The following is a 17,427-nucleotide window of genomic DNA, read 5'->3' as shown; positions in this document are numbered from 1 at the left end:
CAGAATCCCGAAATAAATGAACACATATGTGATCATTCAAAAACATAACTGGTTGTGCTTATAGGGAACCAGATCGTGAACACAACTAAGTTACTAAGTCTTTAACCACACTGTATTGTTACACTGGTGAGTAAAAACTCATGCTTCCTACACTAACTTTTTGTCTGAACATTATAATATATATTTTACGTCACACTAGCGTCATTGTCTTAAAGTCGCACATCTCCATCGCAGTCAGAGGTTCAGACTGAGCGTTACCCACTCTAGGCAGCAGATGGCGGTGTGCGATTTTAAGGCAATGCTGTTAGTGTGACGTATAATCTAGTGGACGGAACGCAATGCTGTTAGTGTGACGTATAATCTAGTGGACGGAACGCTTCTTTTAGCAGCAGCAACAGTTAGTCAGACACCTCTGTAGCTTGCTAGCCAAAGTAGCCGAACCCATAAAGCTCTTTAGACGCTTTAGTGTATATTAGCCACTGTATTTTAAACCCTTGTCTGTCGTCTAGTTGGTTAGTTATCCTATTTAATTTCATATTTACGGTGCTGTTGTTATTATTCAGCTAGCGGGCTGGTTAAGTTAGCATTAGCCTAGCTAACATCTCCGACCATGAGTTCACTAAATTACTCTCTTCCTGCTGAAGAAGAGACGGTCCGTTGGACGGAGAAAGAAGCTCTCATCAAAGAGGAGGAGGAAGAGAAGGATGTTACAATACAAAAACAAGCAGAGGGTGAGGTTGTTACCCTGAAAGAAGAAGATAAAGACGTTTCAGTGAAAGAAGAGGAAGACGTTACAGTGAAAGAAGAGGCGTTCAGAGTGAAAGAGGAGGAGGGTGTTACAGTAAAAGATGAGGAGGATTCAGTTTTTGAAGTGAAAGCGGAGGAGGGGGAGTTTACGGTCTCATCGGAAGAAGAGGAGGAGGAAACTGAATATCTGGGCCCGATTTCCCAAACGCAATTTAAGGCATCCTGTGGTTCTAAAGATGAACTTAGCCATAAGATGGTTTTGAGAAACTGGGCCGTGATTACCACTGGTAAGTACTGTCTTAAATACAGAGGTACAAACTCTGCAGTTGTTGAACTGATGTTTGGTGTTAAAAGGGAAATCTGTAATAGCCATTGATTCTTGGAGAATATAACACATGCCTCATGAGCTTAGTTCAACTGTTGTTCCCCATAAGAACCCAAAAAGAAGCTTTTTTTACTCCAATGTTTAGAAACAATGTAAATCAACAGCCTCAACATTGTTAAAACTATAATGTTGATATCATGGATGGTCAGTCCTTGCATCCATAGGTCTGTCTATGAATTTGAGAGTAGTTAAATGTCTCCAGGCCCATCATCATCTTATTACCAAAACAGTGGTGGAATGACTGCTTTGTTATTGTTTCAACTTCAGATTGGTTGATTGATGTGTGGCTTTTTTAAAGGGACAACCTAGGATTTAAACAGCAACAAAATGGCTGCCAAGAGACTTGGTTTGGTAAACAGCTGAGGGATGGGGGCTGGAGAAATGTAACCACTCTCAAATTCATTGAGAAAGCTATTGTAGCAACCGTAACCCAACACCTAGCGATCTCGTCAAGAAGTTCAGACATCTTGGCGTAACAGTTATAAGGTGTTGGCTTGACGGTCACTAGACCCAGGTTTGAGTTCAGCTCAGGGCAACCCCCTGAATTCACTACACTATGAATACAAGGACTGGCCATCCATGATGTCATAATGATAGTTTTACCAGGTTTCTAGGCTATATAGTATATTCTAGAATTCATCCATGATGTCATAATGATAGTTTAACCAGGTTTCTAGGCTATATAGTATATTCTAGAATTCATCCATGATGTCATAATGATAGTGTAACCAGGTTTCTAGGCTATATAGTATATTCTAGTATTCATCCATGATGTCATAGTGATAGTTTAACCAGGTTTCTAGGCTATATCGTATATTCTAGAATTGCCAGTGTAGATTTCCTGTGGAGGCTAATTATTAGAGCTGTTAAGTCATTGTATAATATTCAGCCAATTTTTTTTTCATGCCTTTACATTAATGGCAAGACATACCTAGATGCAATTACATTCATGAATTGGTTTGAAACCTTTGTTTTAAACCCTTCTCAAAGTTGGTGCCTTGACAGATTTGTAAAAAATGGTTTGTCATTAAACACTATTTACTTATTTATTTAAATGTAACCTTTATTTAACTAGGCAAGTCAGTTAAGAACAAATTCTTATTTACAATGACTGCCTACACTGGACGGTGCTGGGCCAATTGTGCGCCGCCCTATGGGACTCCCAATCACGGCCGGTTGGAATACAGCCTGGATTTGATCCAGGGTGTCTGTTGTGACGCCTCAAGCACTGAGATGCAGTGTCCGCTGCGCCACCTCGGATCCCCAAAATCATGTTCTAGTGCTGTCCCCAACTAAAATACATCTTGGTCAACCAAGAGGCATCTGTTCTTTCTACCAATCGCCCCATGTGTTTTTATAAAATCTGTATGTACTGAACTTGTATGATGCTTTAAGCATTCTGTTTGATTAAATAATTAAGACACACAAATGACTCGAAGTCATAACTAGAGGGAGCCGGTCGTCAACATAACCTGACCACAGGGAGCCGGTCATCAACATAACCTGACCAGAGGGAGCCGGTCGTCAACATAACCCGACCAGAGGGAGCCGGTCGTCAACATAACCCGACCAGAGGGAGCCGGTCGTCAACACAACCCGACCAGAGGGAGTCTCCCCTCCGCTGCTGGACTTCGTAAATTCTGCCGTTTTGCTCCTGAAGTTTGCAGTAATAGACTACAGATAGATAGACTAATAGACAAGTAATTGACTACACCATCAGTCTGCAACCTTTTCCAGTTGCAATGCCAATTTATCTGACCATTTCTACCAATCTGCGTGCCAGTTATGATTTTCATATGCACATTTTACTGGAACAGTTTCATTTAATTTATAATTGTATCTCAAAATTATTGTCTGTGATTAATCTACATTCTATCTAAATGAAAATGATACAAATCTAAAAGTAACTTTTATTGCCATTGTGACATCATGATGAATTCTAGATGCCAACTATGTAAAGATAGCCTACATAAAGCCAACAAATTAAAACATTGCATTCTGCAGGTAGAAAATATCCTGATAAAAATAAATATCCTAGAAATCACATTGGCGGCACATGGCCTGTCTACTACAAACTTGAAACATTGTTTCAACTATCAACTGGGTCAGGAAACTCGGATAGCAAGCTTGCAACATTATATAAAATATTCTAGGCCCTCAGTTTCCTGCTCCAGTGAGTTCTGGACAGACACAGCTATAGGCTATTTGTGCAAAGGATAAGAAGTAATCAGGTATTTTATGACATTTCCACTGGATCATAGAATTAAGTTTTTCCCTTTAATGCTGAGTGGTTATCGAAAGGGTGAGAGCTGGAAATATTTTACGAAAATACTTTGAGGAACTATTGTCATTCGCAATTGATTGTGATTTTTACTTGCTGTTTTACTTTGAGGAACTATTGTCATTTTTAATTGATTTTGATTAGATTTTGTTTACTTGCTGTTTGGAGGTGAGGAAAAAGTTACTTTGAGGAACTATTGTCATTCGCAATTGATTTTGATTAGACTTTGTTTACTGGCTGTTTGACGTGAAGGAAAAAGTTACTTTGAGATGCTCCACAACTCATTAGTGGTGCAGCGTTAAGACAATGAGAAATACTATTAGACATCCCCAAATGGGCACATTTATAGGCCTACATTTGTGTGCCGGCCAGGTAGACTAGTCCTACTACTATATGTGTAATCAGGTGTGTGTGTCCTTACTCAACATTGACAGGAGTGTTTCAAACAAAAGACAATGAATAAATTGACAAAACTGGCGCATCTTGTAGGGTCAAGTCTGGGTGGTCTGCCATGGGCTGTTTCATTTAGTATCCGTAGGGGTCGGCATCGGGAATGATTGTATTTCCCCGTAGTATGTTGTACCGAAGTTGAATGACTGAAAGGGAGTGTAACTTTGATTATAATTGCACTTCCCTGAAGGAGGGAAATGAGGTACAACACCTGTTTGTCCCCGCCTTTTCCTGTGTCGGTGAAGAGCGGTATTAAAGAGCAGAATAAATCCAAGCCTCTCATCACCTGTGGAAGGCGGGGCTTCCAGCGAGGCGTGGATTTAATAGTATGTTGTACCTAGTTTCCCTCCTTCTGGGAACAGTAGTTATAGTCATAACGTTACGCTTGTCATATGATGAACTTCAACTTAAATACGGGATATTGCTGTCGGACAATTTTTTTGTATTCTGAAATGCACTCGACCCACTTATCATTTAGTGGCTCCTTATGTTACGCTGGGAAAACCGTTTTCATGGGCACAGAAACACTAAATAATTTCAGAGTTTGCTAAATCCAATGTTTTTTAACTGAGTCATCTTGTAATCCAAGATGGCGTGTAGCATTAAGACCTGTTTGTTGTAAATGTTATCTTTTTTTGTATATTTTGCAATATATTTCAATCTCTTTTTCCATTTTTTGACCTTACCCAATGTGATACGGATCTGCTATTTTTTTTAGACCTTATAGCTAGAACCTCCATCAGAAGCTAGCCATCAGAAGCTAATTAGCTACTAGCTATTTAGTCATTGTTAGCCACTGCTAGCGGCCTTTACCTTTTTAGCTCAGACACCAGCCGCTTTTAGCCTGGATAACACCTGCCAGTCTGCACTGCGCGATATCAACCCTGATCATATCGGACTGTTTTTCTCCATTACATCACCGTATTACTGCCGTAAGCTCTGGACCATTACACCAGATAATCGCAGCTGGCTAGCTGCTACCGAGTGGCCCAGCCTCGACGCTAGCCTTGAGCCAGGCCCATCTCCCGGCCTGCTCAGTGGACCCTATGATCACTCGGCTACACAGCTGATGCCTCCCAGACTCTTCACTAAGACGACTGGAAGCCACTACATTTAAAAAAATAAATAATTATTTCACCTTTATTTAACCAGGTAGGCAAATTGAGAACACGTTCACATCACCGGATTCCTGCTGTAAGCAGGAACCTTTGCACCGGATTGGCTATAGTGGCTAACGCCCTTGTCCCGAAGCTAGCACCAGTTAGCCTCGAGCCAGGCACATCTCCCGGCTAGCATAGTAATGACTACCTAACGGCTTCCCTAGTTCATATATTGCTGTTCACTGGACCCTATGATCACTTGGCTACATAGCTGATGCCTGCTGGATTGTTCATTAATCACGGGTCTCCATTTTGTTTATCTGTCGGCCTCAGCCTCGAACTCAGGCCCTGTGTGTAGTTAACTGACCCTCTCTGCCCATTCATTGCCATTTTACCTGTTGTTGTCTTAGCTGATTAACTGTTGTTGTCGTACCCGTTGTTGTCTTAGCTAGCTCTCCCAATCAACACCTGTGATTGCTTTATGCCTCGCTTTATGTCTCTCTAATGTCAATATGCCTTGTATACTGTTGTTTAGGGTAGTTATCATTGTTTTATTTTACTGCAGAGCCCCTAGTCCCACTCAACATGCCTCAGAGAGCTCGTTTGTCCTGACTCCCACACATGCGGTGACCTCACCTAGCATAACTAGAGCCTCCAGAGATGCAACCTCTCCTATCGTCACTCAATGTCTAGGTTTACCTCCACTGTACCCGCACCCTACCATATACCTGTCTGTACATTATGCCTTGAGTCTATCCTACCACGCCCAGAAATCTGCTCCTTATCTTCTCTGTACCCATCGCACTAGACAACTAATTCTGATAGCTTTTAGCCGTACCCTCATCCTACTCCTCTTGATGTCCTTGCCGTGTCTGAGAAGGCCACCAAAAATTCTGAAATGTCCATCCCCAACTACAACATTTTCCGTCAAGATAGAACTGCCAAAGGGGGAGAAGTTGCAATCTACTGCAGAGATTGCCTGTGTAGTTCTGTCATACTTTCCAGGTCTACGCCCAAACAGTTCAAGTTTCTAATTTAAAAAATAAATCTGTCCAGAAATAAGTCTCTCACTGTTTCCGCCTGTTACAGACTCCCAGCTGTGCCCTGGACACCATATGCAAATTGATTGCCCTCATCTATCTTCAGAGTTTGTTCTGTTAGGTGACCTAAACTGGGAAATGCTTAACACCCCGGCCATCCTACAATCCAAGCTAGATGCCCTCAATCTCACACAAATTATTGAGGAACCCACCAGGTACAACCCTAAATCCGTTAACATGGGCACCCTCATAGATATTATCCTGACCAACTTGCCCTTCAAATACACCTCTACTGTTTTCAATCAGGATCTCAGCAATCACTGCCTAATTGCCTGCATCCGTTATGGGTCCGCGGTCAAACGACCACCCCTCATCACTGTCAAATGCTCCCTAAAACACTTCTGCATGCAGGCCTTTCTAATCGACCTGGCCCGGGTATCTTGGAAGGATATTGACCTCTTCCCGTCAGTCGAAGATGCCTGGTCGTTCTTTTACAGTAATTTCCTCACCAACTTAACTTCTCTGGGATATGTGGGACGGTAGCGTCCCACTTGGCCAAAAGCCAGAAAAAATGTAGCGCGCCAAATTCAAATATATTACTATAAAAATCTATCTTTCATGAAATCACACATGAAAGACACCAAATTAAAGCTACACATGTTGTGAATCCAGCCAACTTGTCTGATTTCAAAAAGGATTTACGTCGAAAGCACACCAAACAATTATGTTAGCTCAGTACATAGCCACAGAAAAACACAGCCATTTTCCCAGCAAAAGATAGTAGTCACAAAAAGCAGAAATAGAGATCAAATTAATCACTAACCTTTGATGATCTTCATCAGATGACACTCATAGGACATCGTTACACAATACATTTTGTTTGATAATGTGCATATTTATATCCACAAATCTCGGTTTAGATTGGCGCCATGTTCAGAAATGCCTCCAATATATCCGGAGAAATTGCAGAGAGCCACGTCAAATAACAGAAATACTCATAAGCTTTGATGAAAGACATATTTTACATAGAATTAAAGATACACTTGTTCTTAATGCAACCGCTGTGTCAGATTTCAAAAAAACTTTACGTAAAAAGCACACCATGCAATAATCTGAGTTAGTTAGTTCCACAATAAATCGTTGTTTTGTTCGATAATGTCCATGACTTATGTCTAAGTAGCTACTTTTGCTAGTATATTTAGTGCACATGTCCAAATGCTCGCGCAGATGCAGGTGAACTCGGACAAAAACTTCAAAAAGATATAAAACGGGTAGAATAAACTGGTCAAACTAAGTAGAAAATCAATCTTCAGGATGTTGTTATCATAACTATCCAATAACGTTCCAACCGGAGCATTCCTTCATGTCTGTAGAAGTTATGGAACGCAAGGCGATATCATGAGGAAAGCGCGTGACCAGGAACTGGCAATCTGCCAGACCACTGACTCATTCCCCTCCCATCCGGTTCCACAACACAGCATAAGCTTCGTTCCACGTTTTACAGACTGTTGACATCTAGTGGAAGGCGTAGGAAGTGCAAACAGATCCATATCTTACAGGGAATTGAATCACCAATGAGTTGAACATTGACGAGTCTCAGAATTCTCACTTCCTGTTTGGATTTTTTCTCATGTTTTTGCCTGCCATATGAGTTCTGTTATACTCACAGACATCATTCAAACAGTTTTAGAAACTTCAGAGTGTTTTATATCCAATACTAATAATAATGTGCATATATTAGCATCTGGGACAGAGTAAGAGGCAGTTCAGTTCAACAGCTCCTCACCCCCCTCAGCTACTTCCCCAAGCCTCCCCAGCTTCTCCTTCACCCAAATCCAGATAGCTGATGTTCTGAAAGAGTTGCAAAACCTGGACCTGTACAAATCAGCTGGGCTAGACAATCTGGACCATCTCTTTCTAAAATTATCCACCGCCATTGTGGAACCCCTATTACTAGTCTGTTCAACCTCTCTTTTGTATCGTCAGAGATTCCGAAAGATTGGAACGCTTCTGCGGTCATACCCCTCTTCAAAGGGGGTGACACTCTAGACCCAAACTGTTACAGACCTATATCCATCCTGCTCTGCCTTTCTAAATTCTTCCAAAGCCAAGTTAACAACCAAAAGATCACTGACCATTTTGAATCCCACCGTACCTTGTCCGCTGTGCAATCCAGTTTCCGATCTGGTCATAGGTACACCTCAGCCACGCTCAAGGTACTAAACGATATCATAACCACCATTGATAAAAGACAGTACTGTGCAGCCGTCTTCATCGACCTGGCCAAGGCTTTCGACTCTGTCAATCACAGTATTCTTATCGGCAGACTCAACAGCCTTTGTTTCTCAAATGACTGCCTCGCCTGGTTCACCAACTACTTCTGAGACAGAGTTCAGTGCGTCAAATCGGAGGGCCTGTTGTCCGGACCTCTGGCAGTCTCTATGGGGGAACCAAGGGTTCAATTCTCGGACCGACTCTTTTCTCTGTATATACCAACAATGTTGCTCTTGCTGCGGGTGATTCCTTGATCCACTTCTACGCAGACGACACCATTCTGTATACATCTGGCCCTTCTTTGGACACTGTGTTAACAAACCTCCAATTGAGCTTCAATGCCATACAACACTCCTTCTGTGGCCTCCAACTGCTCTTAAACGCTAGTAAAACTAAATGTATGCTCTTCACCGATCGCTGCCCGCACCCGCCCGCCTAGCATCACTACTCTGGACGGTTCTAACTCGCCTCCTTCCAACCTTTTGTTTAGCCAGTAATATTTCTCCGGTCATGTTTTTACTCGTTATAGGTGTTAACAACATCATAAGGTAGTTAATTTGAACCGTTTTATAGCAATTTATATCCGTTTAGTGCGATTTTGAGGCATTTCTTTCTGAGACACTTTGAACCGCTGGGCACGTTTCCAGTTCATGTCAAACGTTAGTGGGCATTTCCACATGGCAAGAGGACAGCTTTCGACCAAAAGACGATTAGAACCATGAAAGGATTCATTGCCCAAGATTCTGATGGAAGAACAGCTCAAAGTAAGAACAATTTATTATGATAAATCGCGTTTCTGTCGAAATGTGAAACGCTTATGCCGCCATTTTGTTAGGAGTAGCTTCGCTTGGCGCAACCTGTATTGAAAAGTAAGGATAATTAAAAAAATGTAATTCAGCGATTGTATTAAGAATTAAATTGTCTATCAATCGCTGTCCACCCTGTATTTTTTAGTCAAGTTTATGAGTATTTATGTATAAGACTAGATCACTGTCTAATATGGCGCACGACATTTTCTGACCAGCTGGGCTACTTTTGTCATTGTCTAACCATGATTTTGGTGGCTAAATATGCACATTTTCGAACAAACTCTTCTATATGTATGTTGTAATATGATGTTACAGGAGTGTCATCTGAAGAATTCTGAGAAGGTTAGTGAAAAAATGTATACATTTTGGCGATGATTACGTTATCGCTCTCTTTGGCTAGAATCAATGCTCTGGTAACGTTTGCACATGTGGTATGCTAATATAACGATTTATTGTTTTTTACTTTTAAGACACTTAGAAAATCTGAAATGTTGTCTGAATTCACAAGATCTGTGTATTTCCATTGTGTGAGTTGTGTATTTTTAAGAAATGTTTTATGATTAGTAATTAGGTAATACACGTTGCTCTGTATTTTTTCTAGTCGAGTTGTGATGGTGGGTGCAATTGTAAACTATGATTTATACCTGAAATATGCACATTTTTCTAACAAAACCTATCCTATACCATAAATATGTTATCAGACTGTCATCTGATTAGGTTTTTTCTTGGTTAGTGGCTATCAATATCTTTATTTGGCCGAATTGGTGATAGCTACTGGTGTTGAGAGAAAATGGTGGACAAAGAAAAATGGTGTCTTTTGCTAACGTGGTTAGCTAATAGATTTACATATTTTGTCTTCCCTGTAAAACATTTTAAAAATCTGAAATGGTGGCTTTATTCACAACATCTGTATCTTTCATTAGGTGTCTTGGACTTGTGATTTAATGATATTTAGATGCTACTATTTAATTGTGACGCTATGCTAGCGATGCTACTCAGTGTGGGGGGGGGGGTGGGGGGTGCTCCCGGACCCGGGGTAGAGACCCGTGAAAGGTTAATTTGCTAAATTGTAATTTCTTCGCTACTATGGCCTATTTATTGCCTTACCTCCGTTCTCCATTTGCAAACATTGTATATAGATGTTTCAATTGAGTTATTGACTGTACTTTTGTTTATCCCATGTGTAACTCTGTGTTGTTGTTTTTGTCGCACTGCTTTGCTTTATCTTGGCCAGGTTGCAGTTGTAAATGAAAACTTGTTCTCAACTGGCCACCTGGTTAAATAAAGGTGAATAATTTTTTTTTTATGAATTGAGTACTATCTTATTAAACAGGGACGTTGATCTGATTAACACCGGTAAATACAGTGAGTACTATCTCATAAAACAGGGGCACAAACTCTGCAGTTGTTGAACTAATGTGTGATTTTTAAAGGGGCATTCTACACTTGAATATGTTTTTGTACTGTGAATTGTTCATGACTTCCTCCAGTGATTTTAACGTTTCCTGTTGAAAGTGATATATAAATACAGTAAAGTATAAACACACTAAAGGGAAACAAATAAATGTTTTGAGCAAAATAGTTTTTTTTTAGACAACTGCAAACTAGAAGGAGTGAGTGATGTCATAGTAAGGCCTTCAAGGAGTTGGCTTGATGGGAAGTCGTGATGTCATCCAATAGGAGACTGATCTTCATGTGAATATTCATTATTCTTTTTTAAATCCTTCCTGTTCTGTCAAGTTGGTTGTTGATCATTGCTAGAAAGCCATTTTCAAGTCTTTCCATAGATTTTCCAGATGATTTAAGTCCAAACTGTAACTAGGCCACTCAGGAACATTCAATGTCATCTTGGTAAGCTCCTCCAGTGTAGATTTGGCCTTGTGGTTTAGGTTATTGTCCTGTTAGTACAGTTTTTTGTATTCAGATCTCTGAAATACACTCTACCTACGTAACATTTAGTTTCCTTATATTACGCTGGGAAAACAGTTTTCATGGGCACAGAAATTCCAAATCAAATCATTTGAGTTTGCTAAATTCAAGGGTTCTATCCGAGAGCCACCTTAACTTTATTGACAACACCCAAATGGATACTGTCATTAACGCAGTTCTTCAATAATTACACATCATTCTTAATACTGTAGCTGTTTAGTTAGTCACATGTTCAAATATCATCAGCTGATCCAGGAAATCATTTTCTGAATGACAGTCACATGACAAACATCACGACATGCAACAACAACCAAAGTGCTTCTTCATTCATTACTCTGGTAAAGACAGTTATGCCGTGCTCCACGTTGGATCCAAAATCCCTAACAAATTGATGTTTATAATGTTATTGTCTGCTTGATTTACTGTCGGGTCTCGTTAGTCTGTTTGGACACAGAGATACTTAGCTCATAATGTGTAGAGAACTGTTCCTTGATGGATAGGTTATTGTACAACACACAGAGCTATTTTCCTATATTTGTTGTTTGGTGAAGTTTTGGGTCCTACAGTAGGACTATGTTGTTGTTATGGGTCCTACAGTTGGTCTATGTTGTTGTTATCGGTCCTACAGTAGGTCTATGTTGTTGTTAGGTGAAGTTATGGGTCCTACAATAGGTCTATGTTGTTGTTAGGTGAAGTTATGGGTCCTACAGTAGGTCTGTTATAGTTATGGGTCCTACAGTAGGTCTATGTTATTGTTATGGGTCTTACATTAGGTCTATGTTATTGTTAGGTAATGTTATGGGTCCTACAGTAGGTCTATGTTGTTGTTATGGGTCCTAGAGTACGCTATGTATGTCATGCAACAACAACGAAAGTGCTTCTTCGTTCATTACAGGTATATTTGTTGTTAGGTGAAGTTATGGGCCAATTTGGCAAACAGTGTACAAACCCTCATTGTCAGGTTGATGGAAAAGCCAAAGAGCATTTTACTGGTTAAAGTGTTTTTTAAATATAAAGCGGTTGATTTGCGATGATGACACAAACATTATATTAAGCAGGACATTCAAACGAGCCTTACAATTATAATCCAAAGTAGTGTGAAATGCACTCTTAAGCAACGTGGAAATGGAGGTTACTCCCCTGAGTTTTCCCATATTCACATTCAGAATACTTTGTGAAAAACTAAAATCTTTGCTCACCATTTTCGCTCCAGGCAGATATACTACATACAATTTTATTAAACACAGAAAGGGGCCTATATTGGAGACCAAAGTCGTCTGGCACACTGCTTGGAGTTTCAACTACATGAATAACTTATTTCTAGTCTACAATCATGGATGTTACTACTAATGTGAAAACAAGACAATATATGACTGTTCTTGCTCCTTTTAAGACAAATTTCAAATAATCATTACATTCATTACAGACGTCAATTGTTGTACAACATCATGGCTACGCTGTTGGCATCACTTTTTACAGTGGATTTCCCCTGTTGTGGGCCTTTAACCATCTGTCTGACTTTGTTGTTCACACAGGAGAGAGACGGGACTACCGTGGGTCCTCTGGGGAGCCTCAACAACCTCATGATGCTGACAAGGCAGAGAAGAGTTTCTCCATATCAGAACACCTCAAGAAACACCAGCAGAGATCCACAGGGAAGAAACCTCACTGCTGCTCTGACTGTGGGAAGAGATTCACCTCCTTAGCAGGCATTAAAATTCATCAGAAAATCCACACAGTAGAGAAACCTTATAGCAGTCAATGTGGGAAGAGTTTTACTCATTCAACCAGCCTGATATCACACCAGAGAACACACACAGGAGAGAAACCGTATAGCTGTGATCAATGTGGGAAGAGTTTTGTTACATCTGGCCATCTGAAGATACACCAGAGAACACACACAGGGGAGAATCCGTATAGCTGTGATCAATGTGGGAAGAGTTTTACTACATCTGCCCAACTGACTCTACACCAGAGAACACACACAGGAGAGAAATCTTATAGCTGTGATCAATGTGGGAAGAGTTTTACTCAGCTAAGCAACCTGATATCACACCAGAGAACACACACAGGAGAGAACCCGTATAGCTGTGATCAATGTGGGAAGAGTTTTACTACATCTGCCCAACTGACTCTACACCAGAGAACACACACAGGAGAGAAACCTTATAGCTGTGATCAATGTGGGAAGAGTTTTGCTGCATCTAGCACTCTGACTCTACACCAGAGAATACACACAGGAGAGAAATCTTATAGCTGTGATCAATGTGGAAAGAGTTTTGGTCGATCTGGCCAGCTGACATCACACCAGAGAATACACACAGGAGAGAAATCTTATAGCTGTGGTCAATGTGGAAAGAGTTTTGGTCGATCTGACCATCTGACATCACACGAGAGAATACACACAGGAGAGAAATCTTATACCTGTGGTCAATGTGGGAAGAGTTTTAATACATCTGGCTCTCTGACTGTACACCAGAGAACACATACAGGAGAGAAACCTCATAGCTGTGATCAATGTGGGAAGAGGTACACTGATAAAAGATCTCTGATAAAACATCAGAAAATACATGGAGTTGTTTCATGATATCAATGAATTAATGTCACAATGTGGAATGTTTTAACATTGTAGTAGGAGTATTTTAATGATGTCACAATGTAGAAGCCTAAATGTTTGTCCCCTGTTCTATTGATTTCAACATAATATGGATATTAGCCTCAGGGGGGAAATCCAGGCTCTGAATTGAAAGAGTACTATTTATGTGATTTAACAAAAAGTGACTAACACAAAAAGAGCTGTGTTACACTTACCATGTTGATGACCCACTTGAATCAAAATGCAGCACTTCAAAATGTAGCGATCTATTTTCTACAAATTGTCCTCTAATCAGGGATGTACACATACTCCCAGATTCTGTGTGGTTTTTGAGCTGTTAGTTTTAACAGGACGTGCAACCTCATCTCCCTTCTGTCACACAATTAATTTTGACATGATATCGATGAGTGATGACAAATAAGTTTTGTGTTCCTTTGTTTAGCGACCCCTACATTTAAATACATCACTCCAAAATGTAGCTGACTGTTTTCTGCAGGTTGTCCTCTAACCAGTGAGGTAAAATATATCTCCCATTTCCATGTGTTTTTTTTAGTTGTGTTAGTTTCAACAGCAGGTACAACCTGATTTCCCCCCTAATCGATATCAGTGATTTATTGCTACTTGTCAAAACAACAGTGTTTCTGGTGCTTGTGCAGTTTATAAGGAGCTTGTTTTAAAAAATATTATTGTGGCAGATGTTTGTGTATATACCACATGTTAGGTTTTCAATTTATCCCAAACTGTTTCTGCATATTGGTTATTGATTTGGACACGTTAAAACTGTGTTTTGACATTGGGGCTATCCCACCTAGAAACTATGCAACCAAATATTTCATATTTACATTTCATGTAGCATTTGGTAATGGTAATTATTTATGCAACCAACTGACAATTATATTGACATTGAATTCTGCTTTTCTAAAAGCACATTCTCAGATGTGCCAAACCAAATGTACTAGAGCATGACATTGGGGTCTGAGCCCCGATCCAACAACATGCCTATCTAGTGAACCCTGAAAAGAGAGAGAAGCTCCACAGTGAGGTGGAAAGTTACTACGAATATTGCTGGAGTTTCCTCTTGAAATCAGACATGTCTGTGGTGAGAACAACCTGGTTGCTGATTGTCTCAAGGGGGGCAGTCAAAATGTTTTGCGTTTAGCCAGTGCATTGCCATGGATCACAATTTATTTTGACTGTTTTTCCGTATTGGAGATGAGTTTTGTTTGGGCTCGTTTCAAGGGGACGAGAGTTCTAGAAGTTAGTGAGTTTTAGGTTTCTCTGTGGGAAAAATAAATATTGTTTTTAGTTGTTGTTAGACAGACACCATGTTTATATTGGTGATGGTGAAGCATTGTAGTTGATTCTAATGTGACATGGAAGTTGTTTTCTGTTGGTGGTGAGCATTCTCTTAAGCTTTTGGTTTTTCCATTTATGTTTTTAGGTTGGACTTTAGCACGTATAGCTCGTCAGCACGTAGGACCCACTGATTGGTGTCACCTCGTTAGTCAGTATGTGTTACACCTGTGCTGGCTTGTCCATCTCGTTAGTGGGAAGGTGTTTCACCTGAGCTGGTCCAGGTTCTATTTAAGAGTGTCTGGCCCAGTGCTCCAGTTGTCTTGATAGATGTGGAGAGTCAACACCTTTAGTTGCTCCACTTTTTTGGTTTGCTTCCTGTCTTTAAGTTTGGTGTGGGTTTTTCTTTTGTTTCCCTCTTCTTGGTTAGATTTAGTGGGACTCATGGTGGGTGTCTTTTGTGTCCCAGTTGTTGTTACTAGTCAAACTAGTCTTTCAGAGCCCCTCCTAAAAAAACAAGCTGATATTTTGGGTTGGATGTTGCATCCAATTAATATTTTAATCAATGGCATTTCCTTAGAATGTTCATTAGTCTTTCAGTTGTTAATCTTCTGTTTTTTTTATCCTGTTATTTTTGTGTACTAAGTATTTCTGTTTATTTTCATTGTTTTCTCCTGTAAAGCCATTGTGTAGCATCCATGTCTGAAATGTGCTGTATAAATAAAGCTTGATTTGATTTCAACAAATGAACCCAATGACTGACCAATCAACAGACTCTTGGTCCATCTTAGTATGAAAATCAGTATCAATCCCACTTTTCAAGCCTGCTGAAGGCGTGGTGGAGTGGTAAACACCACCCCCGGCTCTACCGGGGGCTTGAGGTGGTCTCCCACAGCTCTGCTGGTGGAGTTTTGTGTCCTAAATATTTCTGTATGTTTTCATTGTTTTCTCCTGTGAAGCCATTGTGTTGCATCCATGTCTGAAATGTGCTGTATAAATAAAGCTTGATTTGATTTGAACAAATGAACCCAATGACTGACCAATCAACAGACTCTTCGTCCATCTTAGTATGAAAAACAGTATCAATCCCACTTTTCCAGCCTGCTGAAGGCGTGGTGGAGTGGTAAACACGACCCCCGGCTCTACCGGGGGTTGAGGTGGTCTCCCACAGCTCTGCTGGTGGAGTGGTAAACACCACCCCCGGCTCTACCAGGGGCTTGAGGTGGTCTCCCACAGCTCTGCTTATGTCATGTTCTGTGGCCTTGCTGTTCCATTTCTTGACTGCCCCTGCAACACAGAAAGAAACAAATTTTGTCATATTATATAAAACATTCAAAGTAATGGATATGGAGCATCTATGGCCTCAGTTACACCTGGCACCTAAATGTGACTTCTGTTATCTGATCACTCCAAGCTGCATTAGGTTCAGATCTACCAGGATGGGCCTTTGACAGTCTGGATGCAGTCAGGTCACTGAATATGCATAAGCAATATACAGAGATGGGGTGAATGAGTGGGGAAAAGTACATTTTACACAAATGACCTTCATAATATCAAAGAACAAATGTGTGTGCCTGAGAAATTTCATCAATATCAGTGGACAATTTGCACTAATGTAAATAAACATGGATGATGGAACATATTCCTTTTGCTGACGTGATGAACCACTAAGGGGACATAAATATTTACCATCTAAACCATGTGTGACCTCTCACCTCTCTGGCTGTAGAAGTGTTCTTTCTAACCAGTCCCTCAACAGCTCTCTGACTGAGCTCCACCCTCACTGGGTCTTCAGAGGAGAGGAAGGCTGAGGAGGGATATAACACACTATAACACACTGTCTGTCTGTCTGTCTGTCTGTCAGGGAGAAGAGACTCACCTTGTCACCTAGTGAGATTTCTCTGTTATAACACACTGTCTGTCTGTCTGTCTGTCTGTCTGTCTGTCTGTCTCTCTCTCTCTCTCACATTCTCTACGATTAGAATGTACACAGTCTCTCCCTATCTCTCTCTTTTGTATAACTTTATGAAATAGATTCTCTCTCTCTCTCTCTCTCTCTCTCTCTCTCTCTCTCTCTCTCTCTCTCTCTCTCTTTCTTTCTCTTTCTTTCTTTCTTTCTTTCTTTCTTTCTTTCTTTCTGAGCAGGGACTTCATTGGCAATTGTACTTTGGTTCTTGGGCCCTAAAAAGCATTTAAGACACTTTTGAAAATCGTGCCCGGTAACCCAAAAATAAAACCTGTTGCACGGAGGTGGCACTCTGTCACTTTTTCGACCAATTGCCGAAATATTCAAATAATGATTAAAAATACTTCCCGATGGGCTAGATGTCCCACATTTTAAAGGATTATCTGTATTGATGTATATATTTTTAATTAATTTTCACACATTTTTCCCCCCCTCTCTAGTTTGTGCAATGACAGAGAAGTGGGACTCTGTCATTTTTCTGACAAGATCTCTCATTGATCTCGGGTTCAGCCACCAGGGGGCACCAAACCTCTTTGAAAAGTTCATGTGAATAGTTA

At 40.5% G+C, this 17,427-nt stretch overlaps 1 protein-coding gene across 1 annotated transcript; it reads left to right on the top strand.

Moving 5' to 3' along the window:
• The first annotated feature begins 310 nt into the window (after positions 1 to 310).
• On the top strand, positions 311 to 15,650 carry LOC129849846 (zinc finger protein 180-like). The gene is made up of 2 exons (XM_055916585.1): positions 311 to 1,034; positions 12,551 to 15,650. The coding sequence occupies exons 1-2, from the start codon at positions 611 to 613 to the stop codon at positions 13,600 to 13,602; spliced, it is 1,476 nt and encodes a 491-aa protein (XP_055772560.1). The 5' UTR covers positions 311 to 610; the 3' UTR covers positions 13,603 to 15,650.
• Positions 15,651 to 17,427: the final 1,777 nt, after the last annotated feature.

Source organism: Salvelinus fontinalis, unplaced genomic scaffold, assembly GCF_029448725.1.
Source record: "Salvelinus fontinalis isolate EN_2023a unplaced genomic scaffold, ASM2944872v1 scaffold_1734, whole genome shotgun sequence".
Lineage (NCBI taxonomy): Eukaryota > Metazoa > Chordata > Actinopteri > Salmoniformes > Salmonidae > Salvelinus > Salvelinus fontinalis.
The sequence above is the reverse complement of the archived record's forward strand: the minus strand, read 5'-3'. Positions and strand labels throughout refer to the sequence as shown.